Source organism: Juglans regia, chromosome 2 (assembly GCF_001411555.2).
Source record: "Juglans regia cultivar Chandler chromosome 2, Walnut 2.0, whole genome shotgun sequence".
Classification (NCBI taxonomy): Eukaryota; Viridiplantae; Streptophyta; class Magnoliopsida; order Fagales; family Juglandaceae; genus Juglans; species Juglans regia.
This window is the reverse complement of record NC_049902.1, coordinates 29,981,249-29,999,120: the sequence shown is the minus strand read 5'-3', so window position 1 is coordinate 29,999,120 and position 17,872 is coordinate 29,981,249. Positions and strand designations below refer to the sequence as shown.

At 33.5% G+C, this 17,872-nt stretch overlaps 2 protein-coding genes across 3 annotated transcripts; one reads left to right on the top strand and one right to left on the bottom strand.

Moving 5' to 3' along the window:
• Positions 1-289: 289 nt before the first annotated feature.
• On the bottom strand, positions 290-8,252 carry LOC109005588. Of its 2 annotated transcripts, XM_018984598.2 has the most exons (3): positions 7,045-8,252; positions 772-880; positions 290-617 (listed from the first exon to the last, which is right to left on the bottom strand). In XM_018984598.2, the coding sequence occupies exons 1-2, from the start codon at positions 7,733-7,735 to the stop codon at positions 777-779; spliced, it is 795 nt and encodes a 264-aa protein (XP_018840143.2). In that variant the 5' UTR covers positions 7,736-8,252; the 3' UTR covers positions 290-617; positions 772-776. The 2 variants fall into 2 exon arrangements, with proteins under 2 accessions (XP_018840143.2, XP_018840142.2); XM_018984597.2 differs by lacking the exons at positions 290-617; positions 772-880 and adding an exon at positions 2,384-2,763 and having other exon boundaries at positions 7,045-7,756.
• LOC109005589 (40S ribosomal protein S3-3-like) lies at positions 7,785-9,836 on the top strand. Its single transcript, XM_018984599.2, has 3 exons — positions 7,785-8,323; positions 8,658-8,723; positions 9,697-9,836. The coding sequence occupies exons 1-3, from the start codon at positions 7,843-7,845 to the stop codon at positions 9,834-9,836; spliced, it is 687 nt and encodes a 228-aa protein (XP_018840144.2). The 5' UTR covers positions 7,785-7,842.
• Positions 9,837-17,872: the final 8,036 nt, after the last annotated feature.

The following is a 17,872-nucleotide window of genomic DNA, read 5'->3' as shown; positions in this document are numbered from 1 at the left end:
CCTAGACAGATTATGCTATGACTATTTTTATGATTTATGGTTTAAATAAATTATTCTGATAAACACATGAAACTTCCGTATTTTCTTTAGTGCTTCTACCGACTTTATTTTAAATTTTAAGTATTTATTAAATTTTATTTTACTTATGGAATCTTTCGCAACTGGCACGTTATTGAAAATAAAAAATTTTAAGTTCAAGTTTAGTAGTAGCACACCTACTTTCCAAAAATTCTAAAAAGTCTTTTTGAAAAGCAGGGTGTTACAAACATTAATTAATTATTCATCAAGAGACAAGAAGGGTGTCTTTTTTACCCGCTGAATCTGCTGTTATCAGGATAGGTTGCAAATGTCTTACATTTGATAATCCAGCAACAAATGGATTCAGATCCACAAAATACAAAATATCACCATCTCGTATCATCTACTTCTGCACATTCAAATGATGATTGGAAGAAATGTTCCTCTTCTGGTAAGTCTCAAATAATTGCCTACAGTGGTCAATAGCTAGTCCTTTACAGTCAGAAAGACTTTTCTGGTCCCGTTCTCCAACTCTAACCGATATCTTTGGGTTCCCTTGAGAATCGCCATCTACAAAAAACTCCACAAAAGTAGTTCCCCTGCAGCCAAATGCCTCGCAGACTTCATGATCATAAACTAAATTACAGCAGTAGTTGAATATATATCATCATCTCCTTCATTATCACCACCATTTATGTTCTCACTTACATTTACGCATGAAGTTTGTTTTCTTTTAAGCATTCTGGAGCTCACCTTGTCTATGCGGTCTTTCTTTTCTTCTCTGAGCAAAATTCCTCCTGGAGCACGTCATCATCGCTATCAAGGATGTCAACAAAGGCTCTTGATGTAGATGTTGGACGAGCTGGCATGTGAGAAATCAGCACAGTATAACCGATCGAGATATGAGTCAATGTCAATTAAATTTTACAGCACAAGTTTGGAAGCTACCAATTTTCTTAAATCTAGGTTTTTAAAATACATGAGAACAGTACATGCATCGGGAAAACCTATTTCAGTACTCACAAGCCATGGCTTAAAATTAAAACAAAAAAAAAAAATTATAAATCAATAGTTTCTGTAGTCGTATTAAGGTGGTATTATAAAACCATGGATCATTTTTTATTGGTACCGGGTGTCCAGAAAAAAATTCTAATTAATCTTGAAGGTGCAAAAGCCCTCGACAAGGAATTTTCTATGAATGCATCTCGAGTAATTCAAGGAAAAATTCTCCCAATCTAATGTAACACACCTGATATTCGTATTTGGATAACTAAAAAATATGAGAGATAATGTAAAGAAAATTGTCAAATTCGAATTGAGTCAGTCTCCAATAGAAGAGAAGTTGAGAGCAAAATAGAAACAATTGTATTAAGATTCTCGATGCTTACAATTACGTCCTAAACCACTTCAAATACTCACCTCTACTAACTTGTGGGCCATAGGCCAACTTAACAAGACTCTAAAAATAAAGACAACTCAATCAAAGGCTAACAACATTAATGGGCCATGGCCCGACTCATGACCATCTTGAAAATAAAAGAAATGGCCTCAGGCCAATACAACGAACAGGAACAACCAAAGCCCACAATAACTTCACTCCACCACTGTTCATGTACGGGAGTGTCACAAACCCTCCCTCTTCAAAGCACCTTGTCCTCAAGGTGCTGTTGAGTTGACCACAACATAGTCATCGCTGCCCTTTTTATTCCTCTAATCCTGCCAAGCTGACAAAATCTTGAAAGTTGCTCTGATTTGCATCCTGTTCCCTGTTCAAGTGCTTTGTGAAATTCTGATCAGTTGTGCTATTGTTCAGTGTGTACCAAATTACTTCCAGATTTCCCCATGCAATAAGCCACTCAACAGCAAGTGAAAAAATAAGATTTATGACAGATTTGTAGCACAATATTCCAATGATGAAGGCTTGGCTTTCCACCACTGCACTAAGTTCCCTTATATCTGGATCACTGGAAGCTCTTGTATATCTAGATAAGACCCCCACATTTCTTCATATCATGCACATTATCAATTGGCTCAACGTGTAGTAGAATCTCCTGTAGAGCATGTTCACGATCTTCAGCAAGACCATCATAGTTCATATTGGTGATGCATTCCTCGAGAGCACATGTTTGGCCATCTGACTGACTGATCTCAGGTTAGAAGCCAGCTGACCCATCCAGTATCAATCTTGCAACATTGGGCTGGCTAGTGGCAGGATTGATAAAAAACCAAGTAGCAAGCACCATAGAATTGGCACCTTCATGCTAGTCCAAAGACTCATTAGCCATACCTTCTTCTGTTGAACTTACTCATGGCAAAGATGAAGTTGGTTCCTTCTCATATAAATCGGTCCAAGGAAATGTTGTTTCCTTCCCGCCACTTTGTGGATTATATCCATCAACACGCCCCATCTTAAGAGGAAAAGAGTTGTGGGCAACCTTTTCATCCAGAAAAGGTATCTTCAACAACGACGCAATTATATCTATCTCTATTCATCACTTGCTCAACATTATAAAAGTCATATCAACTCACTTGAGCAAACTCCAAATATGTACAAAGACGATAGCAGAAGAGAGAGATTTCGCAAAGAAAGAGTGTCTTCTTTGTGGTATTCATCTTCAGCAGGTGGAGTGCTAGGACTTGGTGCCCTTGTCACAAGTTGAAGGCCAGGTGTGCTGCTCCTTGACAAGGAATCACCAAAAGCATAAGTATTTGTATTAGAAGCTGATGCACCATCATTTTGTGACCCTGAAATCCATTGCTTACGCCCATCAGCATGTAAAGCATCCATAGATGCCAATTCATAGTGCCAATGAGCAAAATGGAACTCTGAAGTTCCAACACTAACAACCTTAAATTGCTTAGTTCGAGGGTGTGTAGCCCATGAGGCCAAGACAGAAATTATGCTAGCACTAATTACACAATCAGTTTCGACCAACAGAGGAATGTTCATAGAAATCAAAAGCCACCACATATTGCCTCCAATATACGTCAGTTCCGTTATCAGGACATTCCAAGAGAGCAAATCTCTTATCGGCATTGCCTCAAACAGCTGAGGGACAAAAAGTTTCTTACCAATATACACGAGATTTGTAGCTGCTTTCTCGACATGTCCCCTGCTCCCTTCGAGTTTTTTTACAATGAATTTGGTGTCATCAAGCAAGACCCCACGATAGAGAATCTCGTAGCCACCTTCGTCGATTACATTCTCCTCGCACCACCCAGTGGTGGCAGCATTCGGAAATGAAACAAAAGTTAGTGTGTTAAGAGAAACCCCTTGCAAATGGGAAACATGGCTACGATCAAGCTTGTTAAAGCTCGTCCGATCTTTCAACAGCCATGGGAATCCAATTGTCGAAGTTGATATTATTCTTTCTGATGATAGCTTGGCTAGAGCTGTTGTGCCAATTGGTGTCTACAAAGCTCTGGAGTTGAGGGATGGGGGAATTCGGAAATGATTTGGTGGTGTGGGGCAGAGCTTCCCGATCCTGATTTGGCTCCTATTGGTGGGATTTGAGGAGTTTTAGGGAGTTAAGAGAGCAGCTATCGTCGGATGAAGGAGATTGAGATGCAACTGAGTGTCTCTCATGCGCCTAAGTTAAGAGTAGATGCAGTTTAACTGCTGTGAAAACCAAGGCGTCAGTGACGCCCTTAGCAGCTCCTCTATTATGGGCCTTTTGCTGTGCCGTCGAGCCACCGAAGGACAACAAATATGAACTAGGCTCAACTAAGAATGGGTCAAAGAAGTTGGAAATGTGAATCTGCTGACAAAGGCAACCCTTCTGAAGGCGATTGGAGCAAAACTCAAACCCATTGATGGAGAGAGAATAAGAGAGGGTTGGCGTTTCGAGTAGGGACTCGGCTAAGAGTTTAGGAGGGTGGAGTCTGTTTTTATTTATGTTGGGGAATAAGGGTGTCGATTTTGGTTGATGCACTCCGAAAAGAGAAAAGGCTAGTTTCTCTGCATTGTAGGTCTCCCATGGGGGATGCCATGTGAGACGAGGCCATTCGTTTGGGCCTCCATCCATGAAGCACATTTCCTCAGCAATTGTAGATTCCCTCGTGAGATCCCTCCTGATTGCTGAAGCCAAACAAGCCATATTCAACGTAATAAGGAAACCTTTTGAAATTTCCTGATTGTGATCAGAATCCGAAAACATAGAGATTGTAGAAATAGATGGAAGGAGGAGAGGGCAATTTGATGATGAAATGGTTTCGGATCTCTAACGGAATTTATGGAAACTTGAGAAAGAACAATCTGTTCGATCTGATTGAGCGTGATTACTTATTTTTCTTCCATAGCTACTACATCTTCATCTTGTATTTCACAGACTTGATCCTCCAATTGGTTGCAGCTTTCTGGAAAGTTGCTAGCAAATTTGTCAAGAGACAGTCGAAATACTTGGTGCATTTTGTTGTGGCTTGCACGAAAATCATTCAGATGTTGTTGAAGAACATCAAAGTGTTGAAAATTTTATTCTATTAGTTCTTTGATATTAAGTAAGGATGAGATGATGTTTTCCATTCTCACGAATTGATGAAGCCGATACCAAGAAAAGACTGGCTCTAGATACCACTTGTAACACACCTAATGGGTAGTGTTTGGATAACTAAAAAATGAGAGAAAATGTAAAAAAAATGGTTAGATTCGAGGTTGACCTAACCTCCAATATAAGAGAAGTTGAGAGGAAAATAGAAACAATTGTATTCAGATTCTTGATGCTTACAATTACGTCCTAAACCACTTCAAATACTCACCGCTACTAACTTGTGGGCCCTAGGCCAACTTAACAAGACTCTAAAAATAAAAACAACTCAATCAAGGCTAACAACAATAAATGGGCCATGGCCCAACTCACGACCATCTTGAAAATAAAAGAAATGGCCACAAGCCAATGCAACGAACAGAAACAACCAAAGCCCACAATAACTTCACTCCACCACTATTCATGTATGGGAGTGTGACATCTAATTATCCCAAGAGTGTGAATGTGGAGTTCCAAACTAGGACCTCCGCTTTATATGGCTCACCCCAAGACCATTATGCCACCCCTTGGGGTTAATTGATCTTAGAGAAAAATAAATCTACTCAATCTCATGAGTTTTGTTCAAACAAAATGGAAATATCTCCTACTTGTGGAAATATTAAAGATTAGGATACTTATTAGATAAGTTTATTTTTCCATTTACTTGACAATAACACGTGCCGTAGATTTATTAATTTTAGGTTGTGTTATTAATTTTGGTTTAGATATTGAAATGAGATGAGAAATTTCATCTTATCTCAACGTCCAAACATCACTCAAATACAAATACTTTTCAATTTCAAATTTTCAACTTTTCAACTTTTTCATCTAATTATTACCTAATTATTACAAATTTTCAAAATTTCTAAACAAAATACAAAAAATAATTCAACTTTTTCAAATCTCAAAATAAAAATTTTATCAAAAAATTATATTTTAACTTTATAATATTTTTATTCAATTTTTTCTTTCTTTTTTCCCATAACCCCATAAAACATCTTAACTCAAATAATTTCACTAATAATTCACAAACCATTTTATTACTATTCATAGATTTTTCAAACCACCTCAACATCCAAACAAGAAATTTAGGGCAATCATGGTAACTGGAGTGACATGCTATGGCACATAAAATACAAGGTTAAAGAACAGTGAATGTAACAACTAAGGTCAACTGTGGATGGGAAACAATTTGATAAGCTTGAAAACTACAACAATCGATTTATCACAATTTTGATCTCAATGAACCATTTTGAAAAAAAGTAATCTGCCCTTTACAAATTGATAACTCCACTGATTTCTTTTTCTAAGTAATTGATAACTCCACTTATTAGGAAAAACAAAGGAAAAAAAAATGACAACTCCACCACAGCAACACCCATCCTTACTAAGGTAGAGAACCCTCATAATGAACGGAAATTTTGTACACCATCAGACCATATGGACAATGCTAGGCCGGGAGCAACTGGGAAAGGGAAGCAAACCAATTGACATCAATGACTTTTTTTTTATTGGTAAACAAGAGTTTTATTGATGATGATGTATACATAGCCCAACTACATAGGACATATACAAGAGAGACCCCTAAGCATGGGTGTCCAGTGATGCACGAAAATCATGGACGATCAATCCATTAAAATCAATTACAAAAGACCAATGGAGAAAGCTATTAAAATCTATTACAAATTGACGACCCATTACCTACTAACAACACCAGCCAGTGACAACAGAAATCGTCTATAGTGCTTCTGCACATGAAAACAAATGCGAGATGGAGCTAGAGATCCCACATCACCCTAATTCATACTGCCATAAAGTCCTACATCAATTTACCAAAAACCTTCACCCACTGAAAAGCTAATTTCTACTACTTTGGCTCGGTTAATGGCTATAATTCCCACGGCTCATTTCTATTAATCAGCTTTCTAAATCCCATTGCTACTCTTATCCTCACTAAGCTGCAAAAAGCACAGCTTCAAAGTAAATATTACCACATTATCCATGTATTATCCTTTTTCTGGGGAACATTCCAATTATCAATCTATAATACAAGGCATTTTGGGAATTCTGCATATGATGCTTTAATCATATGGTCATTCTTTTCCTTACTACATTTGTTTAGGCTAAAAGGGTTGGACCAATACTTGTACAGGTAGAGGTGTAAACAGCCATCAAGAGATTCTCAACGAAGAAAATTCATTGTATGATGATAATTAGAAATTATTTAACACGACTGTTTACATTTTTAAATATATTTTTTCATTTATGCTTTCTTATGGAATATATGACATGTTATAAGCACGTCAGAAACTGCCTTATCTCCGTGTTGGTACAGTCTATGATCAAACATTTGAGCATAGCACCAATTTTTTTCCTCGATTATAAGTTTAAACCCAAACAAACATAAAAGCAAAACCATACATGAAAATTCGGAGAGGGTCACTTAAGAAGCAAGGGATATGTGCACCTGTGAAGATCCATTAACTCTCTAATACGGTAATACCTGCACTCTGCAAATCCCCATCTGTTTTAGTGGGCGAACGTAAATTAAGGCCTGCACCGGCTGCTACACTCGTATTTTCGTCGCAATCAAACCCATTATCTCGAATGCTCACGTCGACAGAATTAGTCCCATTTTCAACTCTCTCCTTTCCACTAGAACACTTCTTCTCCTTTACCGACGAGTTATCGCCACATTTCTTTGAAACCTGAGGCCCCATATCCATCAGAAGTGCCATATCTTCCTCCAATTTAGAAACTCTAATCCCTAACTCTTCAAACCTCCTCTTCCAAAGCTCAACCTCGCTTTCAGCCTTTATTTTCGAACACTCCAGCACACAACACTTCTTCTTAAGCTCCAAAATCACCGCCTTATCTTCGTCTAGCCCTCCTGTCTTCACCTCCTCCAACAGTTTTTCATACCTCTCCACAGCCTTCCTCTCCCCTACTTGCGCTGCATCCTGAGCCGCCTTTTCGAGGACTACGAGCCTCTTCAGCTTCTCGTTCTCGCTTTTTTGTTTATTGAGCTCCCTCTTCAATTTTAATTCTCTTGATATCAGAATCTCTTCGATTTGGTCGAAATCTTTCGTTCGAAAAGATGTTCTTAACGTTGAAATCATCTTGGAGATGTTCTGATTCGAGCTATCTTCCTCGTCGTTGTCTAAAACACAAACAACAGCAGAGTCCGAACTCATTTCTTTCACCAGAAACGTGAACCAAAATCAGAGATTTTTAAAGTAGGGTTTGCAAATTGCAAAGCAGCAGCCACTTCGCCGTCTGATCTCGCCTCCTCAACCCGAAAATGGCAACCCAGATGAGCAAAAAGCGAAAGTTCGTAGCTGACGGAGTTCTCTTCGCCGAGCTGAATGAGGTGCTAACCCGTGAGCTGGCAGAGGACGGTTACTCCGGAGTCGAAGTTAGGGTTACCCCTATGCGTACCGAGATCACCATCAGAGCCACCCGGACCCAGAACGTTCTCGGTGAGAAGGGGAGGAGGATCAGAGAGCTGACCTCATTGGTACAGAAGCGGTTCAAATTCCCGGAGAACAGCGTCGAGCTTTACGCCGAGAAAATTAATAACAGAGGGCTTTGCGCTATTGCCCAGGCTGAGTCTCTCCGCTTCAAGCTCCTAGGTGGTCTTGCTGTTCGGAGGGCCTGCCGTGGTGTACTGAGATTTGTCATGGAAAATGGAGATAAGGGATGCGAGGTGATAGTTAGGGCGCAACGTGCAAAGTCCATGAAGTTCAAGGACGGCTACATGATTGCTTCTGGTCAGCCAGTCAGTGAATGGAAGAGCTTTCTTTTTCCACTTATTTTACCGCCCTAATTCACCGCTTTTTAAATTTTTTTTTTTTTTATTTAATAATCAAAGAAGGGGTGCGGCTACTATGCCGTTGACCGTTCGACATACCGGTCAGCGTAAAAAAAAAATTTATATTTTTTTAATATATTTAAAAAATAAAAAAAATATTTAAAATCATTTTTATTTAAAATATAAATATATTTAAAATTATAAGAGTATTTTTTTAAAAAAATTAACTTTAAATATTTTTTTACTTTTTAAATATATTAAAAAAAAAATCTTGCCAGCACGATAAATGCTGGCAGGTAGAGCAGCCTTGGCCGTCAGTGAATATATAGACTCGGCTGTGAGACATGTTCTTCTGAGAACATTCTCATTGGCTTGGCTAAATGCATCTTCAAAATCTAACCAATATCACACTTTTTTATATTTATCTATTCTATTTAAATTTAATTCTCAGATTGGATTAGCCATTCACTTTTTATATAATAATAAAATATTATTATTTTAATAATTAATTAATTCAATTTATTTTTATCACATTTTATAATTCTACCAATTAAATATTAATAATAATTATATTCTAAATATTAAATGTTAATTATATTCTAATTAATTTAATTTATTTGCTTGAAATGAAAATTTAACATTTTAATATTTAAGGAAGCAATTGTTGTTAGTTATATTTAAAGAATCACTATAATAAAAGTCTAAAATTTTATAAAGATATCTAATTTAAGAGAAAATATATTTTGCAGCCTACTGTTTGTTGCAGCCGCAGCACACTCCACTGATTGAGTGGAAAAAAAAAAAAAAAAACACAGCACGGTGTGCTGCGGCTATGGGCTGCTGCCCAGAATCACTCCTAATTTAATGTGATAATTTTTTAACATATATTGACTAAAATTTAACTATCATTAACTTTGGACAAGCAATGAAAATGCTACGAGAGGGGGTGAGTATCGGGCAGTGTTTTAAATTTCGTACCGTATCGGCCGGTACCGGCCATACCGGATTAAATTTCGGCCTGTACCGGCCTATATTTCGGCCGGTACCGGCCGATATTTCGGCCTGGGTGTTTTTTTTTTTTTTTCGCTTTTTCAAACTACAAACTTATTTTTTAACCTCTAATTCAGACTATACTATTTATAATTTTTATATATATGTATTTATATATAGACTATTATTTTAGAATATAATTTATATATATATATATTTATATATATAATTTATTTATATATCGATTATTCCGAAAGGTTATCCCGAAATGCTATTCTGAAACGGTATCGGTATTGAAATATTTCGTTCTAGTGCCTTGACCGGTACGACGTCCGGTACGGTATTCAAAACATTGGTATCAGGTCAAGATAATGCTGGATTGGGATCCCAAGAGTAAGGTGGGACCCACAACTCCCCTAGGGCCTAGATCTTGTTACAATCCACGCTCCCAAAGACAAAGAGAAACATTTCCGGGCACCAGTGATGGCAGCTGATATTGAGGTCCCCCAAGTGGCATGGTACCTCGATTTTTTTATATTACTGTCTTGAAGTAGTAATCATCGTGATATACTTTTATCTGAAAATGCTAGATGTCCATGATCATTTTAAATATTATTTTTTAAAAAATATAATATTATTAAAAAATATTTTTTTAATCACGAAATAAAATAAAAAATTATTTATAATTTTTTATTTTATTTCGTGATTAAAAAAATATTTTTTAATATTTTTTTTACTTTTTTATTAATAAAATATTTTTTTAATGATGTTTTAAATTTATTTTATTTTTTAAAATATTTTAAAATATTAAAAGATCTATATAAAAAATTACTTGAACAAAATACATGTAAAATAATACTACACCCCCAACGGGACTGTAGCATCACCCTTATCTCAAACATCTAAGTTTACGTAGTTTTTGTTTTGGGATGTGTTACGTCCACCACTCCCAACTCCAGTTAGGAGTTACCGTTAGGTAAATTTTTTTTTTTTTTTATATATGTATTTTTTAATACTTTTAAATATTTTTAAAAAAATTAAAAAAATCATAATATTATTAAAAAATATTTTTTTAATCACTAAATAAAAATAAAATAAAAAATACAACGATAAAATAAAACGATAAAAATGAGGGATAATAATAGCATTTTCTTTTTGTTTTTCCTATTCAATTTTGGGTATCAAGGACTTGAGTTATTATTCTGTTCAATCATTCATACTTTTTCAATGAACTAAAAAAAAAAAAATCCAGAGATTTTCAGTCATTAAAATCGTTACGTTTTTTAAACCACTTGTTATTTGTAATGGAAAGGATGATGGAATAATGGTTGGTTGTCTGGTTGATGCATATGAATGCAGAGAAGATGTTTGTAAAAATGATAAAAGAACTTTCTAAGGAAGAAATGATATTAGGGTTCTTGAGGGAATCCTTAACCTTTTGGCAATAGTCCAAATTTAAGATACAATCTGATACTGACAAAGTTTCGTTTGGTTACTAAATTCATCTCAACTTATTATTATAATTTTTTTAAATTTTAAAATAATAATATTAAAAATAATATTCTAACAATATTTTATCATATTAACTCAACTCAGTTCAATATCCAAATGCAGACGTCCTTTCTCCTCATATCCACTCTACTAGAATAACAAACAGAGGAAAAGGAAAGAAATAGCAAGTTCTAAAATAATTAAAAAAAATGATAAACACACAATATTTATTACATAGACTAAAGGATGTGTTTTCCTCATTATTCAGCCTCAATAAAACGAGAAAATATATTGATAATCGTGAATAATACAACCGTCGCGTAATAGATTTAAAAAAATATATATATGAGATCTACATAAAAAAAAAATAATAATTTTTTAATATTAGATCTCACTATTTTTTAAAATAATTACGCGATGTTTACGTACTTCACTATTATATATAAAGTTACTCAAAACGGTGTGCTCCTTTCACTTACTGCAGTCTTGAGACGGTGCGTTCCTGTCAACTTCTAAACCTCCAATGCGTTTTGAGTTCAACAAGACATCCTTCAGTTTTCCCACACGCCGACCCCAACGGCCAACACTTCTCCTTCCTCGAGTCTTCTCAGTGCTCGATCTCCCTCTTTCTACCCTCTCATCCTTCCCTTCACATAGAGGTCCTAACATAATAGTCCCGAAGAACGAGGTCTCCAGTCAATCTACTCGACTAAAGAACCTGCCTATCAACATTCCCATATGGTAAGCATCTCCATAGGGCCTAACTTCATACATCTCGAGCAATTTCCCTTTCAAAACCGAAAAAGTAAAAACCTATTCTCATTTGTGTGCGCATATATATGTTGAGAATGCTGGGCTGCCAAGACTGTTGGAATCCTAATGCCCAATTTAAAAGGAACCGTAATAGTGGGCAAGTCCCAGTCATAACAAGTTGGTGGGCAGTATCTTCTTCTTATCGGGCCAGGTGTACATGAGCAAAGCAACAACAAGTGCACTCTTTCCCATATTTTGTGTAGGTTGCAATTCTCATGCATAGAGAACATACAGAAACCTATTCTAGCTTTATATATATATATATATATATATATATATACTAGTTAAGGGCAACGTGCGCTGCACGTATACCCAGTTGTCTACCATTAAATATTACAAGATGTATAAGAGCATTCTCATTGGATTAGTTAAAAGCTAAATCCAATGAGAATTTAGCTATTAGGTCAATAAATTGTTCACATTGAATTAGCTATATTTGGAATATAGTTACAGTAATATCCAAACTAATTTCTAAATTTGGAACACACTATTCATTCATCAAATCCTTTTTATATTATTTCTTTCTCTCTCCTTTTAATATTAATTATTTCTCTCTCCATTTTAAATGACAATTAAAAAAATATAATTAGAATACAATTACAAATTAATATATAATATTATAAATAGTAAAATATGATAAAATAAAATAAATTCATAATTAAAAAAATTAAAAAATTTTTAAAATTATTAATTACTCATTACTATATAATGAATAAATAGATAATTCAATTTGAAGATTTGATGTGAATAGTCAAAATTAAATTCATCTTATATTATTTTATTGTCATATAATGAAAAAATAGCTATTCCAATGTGGAGATTTATATAAATGGAATAGTTAAAAGTTAAATTCATCTTACATTCATAAAAAATGTACTTTAATTTAACTATTCCAATGAGAGTGCTCTAATAGGCAGTAAAATATGACCAACTTCAGATAGAATCATCGTGTAAAGCAAATCATCATATTATCACAAGCAGCATATGAATAAGGATTTTTAACTAAATCATTTTCTTTTTTATCTCATATTATAAACCATAATATCAATGCTTATATCCAATAGTATTTTTACGAGTTCCAGATAAAATAACATATAATGAGAATCTTGGATCTTATTAGGCAGCAAACTCAAGAATTGAATGCATTTAAATGAAATGTAACATCCATAAGCAAATTAAGATTATTTCTTTTACTAAAAATAAAATATTGTTTGGTTAACCTTACCAAAATCTCTTGTTTAAAAGACTAATGTTTCTATAATATTAAAAAATAATATTCTAACAATATTTTATTTAACTTTTAATTTTCATTTCAACTAATCTCATATCAATTAGGATCTAAGCTATAAAAAAAAAAAAAAAAAAAAACCTCAGTATCCAAACTCACATAATCGGCAAAAGAGCAAAAACATAAGAGAACCGGATTTGATGAGAAAAAAGGAAAAAAGAGAGAGAGAATTTAATAAGAACATTGTTCATCCCTTACTTATTTTCAAATAAAAGTCTATTTGAAAATAGATTTTATTCCAAAATTTTCATATCATATCCTATCTCCTTTTTAAACATAACTGAAATACAAAATTTTAAAAATAATCATTACAACTTTCTCAAAATTTCAAATTTCAAAAAAAATATAATTTATCTTTTTAAATTTTAAAATAAAAATAATATTATAAAATTATAATCTAAGTGTTTGATAATATTTTAATTTTATAATATTTTTTATTTAACTCTTTCTCTCTTTCAATTATTTTTTATAAAATTTCATCTCATCTAACTCTCTCCAACATTATATAAATTTTGAGAGAAGGAAAAAATTAAAAATGTTCTAATATATATTAACATATTCTATACCATATTATTTAACACTGCAGATAATGTTAAATTATTACGTTAGTTCAAAGGCAGTTTAGCTTTTAATTTAAAAATGCAAACCAGATCATCTTAATTTACTTCAAAAGTTTTCATAACTCTTTTTAATATTATTAAAACAGAAACACTATAAAAAATAATAACAATAAAAAGCATTAATTTATTTAACATTTTCACATTTGGCTAAATAAAATAGTAATAATGACATATTATATTTTTAAATTATTAAGAAGTTATAATTTATTTCCTTATGAAAATTTGTAATTATACTAACCAATCTACTATTATTACTCTTAATAATTATAGTTGGATGCGCATGTTATATATTTGATATTTTCAAAATAAATATATAATGTGTCAGTTTCAAAATTCAAAACTACAGTGGTAAGTATTAAATAATTTAATCATATATTTTATAAAGTCTCATCCTTTACATTTAAAAAAAGGTAATGATAGGGTTACTACCTTATTACTACCTAATTACTACTCACAGTTAATTTCAAATTTTTTATTTTGTTATCATTTTCTTTGAAATATTTTTTTAACATCCTTAATCGAAAAAATTAAAAAAATATATAATTTTATTAATAATCACTTCTTTAACCATTAAGTAAAATAAAAAATTAAAAAAAAAATCAAATATAAAAAGAGTAGTAAATGAGTAGTAGGAGAGTAGTAACCCTATCATTTTCCTTTAAAAAAAATTAAACAAACTATAGTACATTAAAAATTATAGATCTACTTCAAATAGTATAATTAATTTCAAGTTAATTAATAAACTATTCAATTTATCCAAAAATGAAAAAAAAATATTTAAGTTTATTTCTTAATAAATCATTAAACAAAAACCATTAATAAAAGAAAAAAATTAGATTTATACTGAAACTGTAACAATTCAATTCAATATTTACATAATTTAAAATTAAAGGAAATAAAACACAATAAAGACACAACGCTCCTATCAATAAAATTAAATTAAATTAAAAAAAAAACCAGAGCCGCGGCGGCTTGGATTCCTCGTGGCGGTTAACGGCGGCACGATAGGAGCTGATATTGGAAAGGGAGGAACGCCGGACGGAGGGGAAGAGAATGGGTGGGGCGGTGTTAGCCACGCCGGCGTGCGGGGGAGCACTGGAGGCGACCAAGAATCGGACGGGCCGAGGCTTCGATTCGCTCGTGGCGGTCAACAGCGGCACGAGAGGGGCTGAGATTGGAAGGGAATGGACGCCGGTCGGAGGGGAAGAGAATGAGAGCGGCGGTGTCGAGCACGACGACGTGCGGCGGCGCACCATAGCAGATGAAGAAACGAACGGGGGAGAGGGGAGGAGGGGCTCGCGCGCAGGAGAGACAGGGGCAAAATGAGAAAATTGTCAATGGCAAAACCGTAATTTTGGAATAAAAGCAGGGCCAAAATTGGAAATGAAAATATTAGACGAAAACACTGTTCATGAGCGATTCGCACTTTTTATATATATAGATATATATTTATTTATAGATGTGTGTGTGAGAAATGTTCGGGATACACATTTTGAATCCCGAGCATTTCTAACCATATATGTTTTTTATTTATTTAGTGATTAAAAAAATAATTTTTTTAAAAGTATTGATATAATATAAAGGCAATGTTAGGGCCCAGAAAATTTTGTACCATATAGTATCGAATAGTATAAACTATTTTTTTTTTCAATCATTTATTGAACTCTTTTAAATATTTAAAAAAATTATAAAATCATTAAAAAAACACTTCTCAACCACTAAGTAAAAATAATAGTTAAAAAGTACAAAATATGTGTACAAATTTTGAGTGACTGTATCATTTCTTTAAATAAATGTATAAAAAATACAAAATAAAAACATTTAACCTTATCCGGACATTTTGTCAGGCTAACTCTATATCCTCTTATAATTAAAAACGGCTATAAATGGATGAATAGGAATGAACGGTAATAAACAGTAAACTTGTTTTATGTTTTTCTTCTTTCCCTTATGGTCGTCTCTACATCATTGTTTCTCTCTCCATCTTCACAGCAAAATAGCACAAAATTATAGCAAAATCACCACAAAATCATCATATAAATAAAAAAAATCACCAAACAAGTTTCTATACAAATCAGGGGTCGTCGGCTGGAGGAAAGGAGGAAGTGGAGGAGTCATCGGCGAAGGACGAGGCTGTTGGTGGTGGTCTCGTGCCATAGGGGTAGCTAATGGCGGCACTACGGGGAGAAACCCGTGCGTGTAAAGGGGCTAGGTGTGCGCGGCGAGACTAGGAAAGAGTTACAGGTGGGGGGTTCCATGAAAGTGCTCTACGGCATAAAGGGAACTTGGTGGTATTGCATGGTGGAGCTAAGGCTGACTGCCAAGGGGCTTCAATAGTGGGGTTTGCTCGCTGCCGTGGGCCCGTGAGAGAAAGTCGGTGAGATGGTCAGTTACGCCGCAGGGTGGCGCACTGCAGCGTTGGGCTACTTGAGGGAGGGGATCGGGTGAGACAGAGGGAAGACATGCATGTGGAAGGAGAGAGAGGAAGAAAGGAAAAGTGAGAAAAAATGTTAGGTTTGAGGTTTTAAATCACAACCCTTCATATTAAATCTTCAGATTTAATCTAACGGTAGAGATTTAAATAGTGATTTAAACTAACATAAAATAGATAATTAAAATATAAATATTATATCATACACTTAAAATCAATTTTAATTTATAAAATATTAATTTTTTATCATTAAATAAATGATGAAGTTTTACTGAATATTTTTAAAAGAATAAAACTATCTAATTAATTTGAATTTCTAAAATAATTTAAATTCTATAATAAATGATGAACATGAATAAACAATAATTTCACTCTTATGCATTAGACTATTTTAATATTTGAAGTCACACTTTATTTTTGTCTTCAATTAGGCAGATGTGGTAAACGTGCTCTTCACGTTTAGCCACTGCTAGTATATATACACACACACGGGAATGGCCCTGGGTGTATTAGCTCCAGAGTGCACCTGACATAATGATTTAAATAAAAAAAAATAAAAAAGTCAATAGCTTATTTGTCTGGAAAAAGAAAATACAAAGTTAAAAAAAAAACAAAAATTTAAGATTAAAAAAAAAAATCTAAACTGCAACAAAGTGTCTAACCGCGAGGTTATTAAGAGGTTTTTGGTAAAATATGATCATTCATTAAATTCTACAAGAGAGCTATACGTCAAATGGTCAAGTATCTTAAGGACCTTTTGGTAAAACATGATCCTTTATTAAATTATACAAGAGAGCTATACGTCAAATTGTCAAAGATCTTAAGGACCTATTGATAAAACATAATCCTTCATTAAATTATACAAGGGAGCTATACGTAAAATGATCAATAGTTTTAAAGTCATTTTGATAAAACAGAACTTAACGGACTTAACAGAAAAGAATAAAAGTTAATAGAAAAATAATAGAAGTTACTATTTATAGTTAGATAGCCACTTATTATAATAGAGTAAATATGTATTTATATATATTATATACTAGGGAATGGCCTAGGGTCTGTTAGTCCCGGGATTCACCTGACATAATGATTTAAATAAGAGAAAAAGTGAAAAAGTCAGCTTATTTGTATGGAAAAAGAAAATGCAAGATTAAAAAAAGATAAAAAAGTCAAGATTAAAAAAAATATATTTACTCTATATAATAGTAAAATATTATTTAAAAAAATAAAATAAAAAATAAAAGAAAAGAAAATGAAAATACTGTCAAAACAAAACGGATATGAAAACAAGACGTCAATTCATTCTGTGCCGCGGGACTTTTACGGGCCTTTTGATAAAATATAATTCTTTATTAAATTCTTTAGAGGAGTTATACATCAAATAGTAAAGAATCTTAAAGACCTTTTAGTAAAATATGATTCTCATTAGATTCTTTAAAAAAGTTACACATTAAATGGTCAAAAATTTTAAAAGTCTTATGATAAAATGAGTTAACGTACTTAAAAAAAAAAATATAATAATAATTATTACTATCATAATTAGGTAGGTAATTATAATAAATTAGAGATATATATTACCTAGTACTTAATGGTAATCCTGTAAGTATAGAAATTAGCAGTAGTATCTAGCAGCAGCAGGGGGTTCTGGCCAAGTTTTCTTGCATAAACGGCGCAAAAGTACAGAATTATGAAATAATTTGGCAAGAGAAACCCACTTTTAGCTGAAACCATTGAACCGAACTTTCCCTGCAGCAGCATATATCGGATTTTCTTTCTTGTTTCCTTCTCACACTGGATAAAAAGTACACAATAAGCCGGAAAATAGTTTGGTGAGGACACTTTTATCAAAAACAGTGAACCTTTGCCGCCTTATAGGTCAAGGAAAAGAAA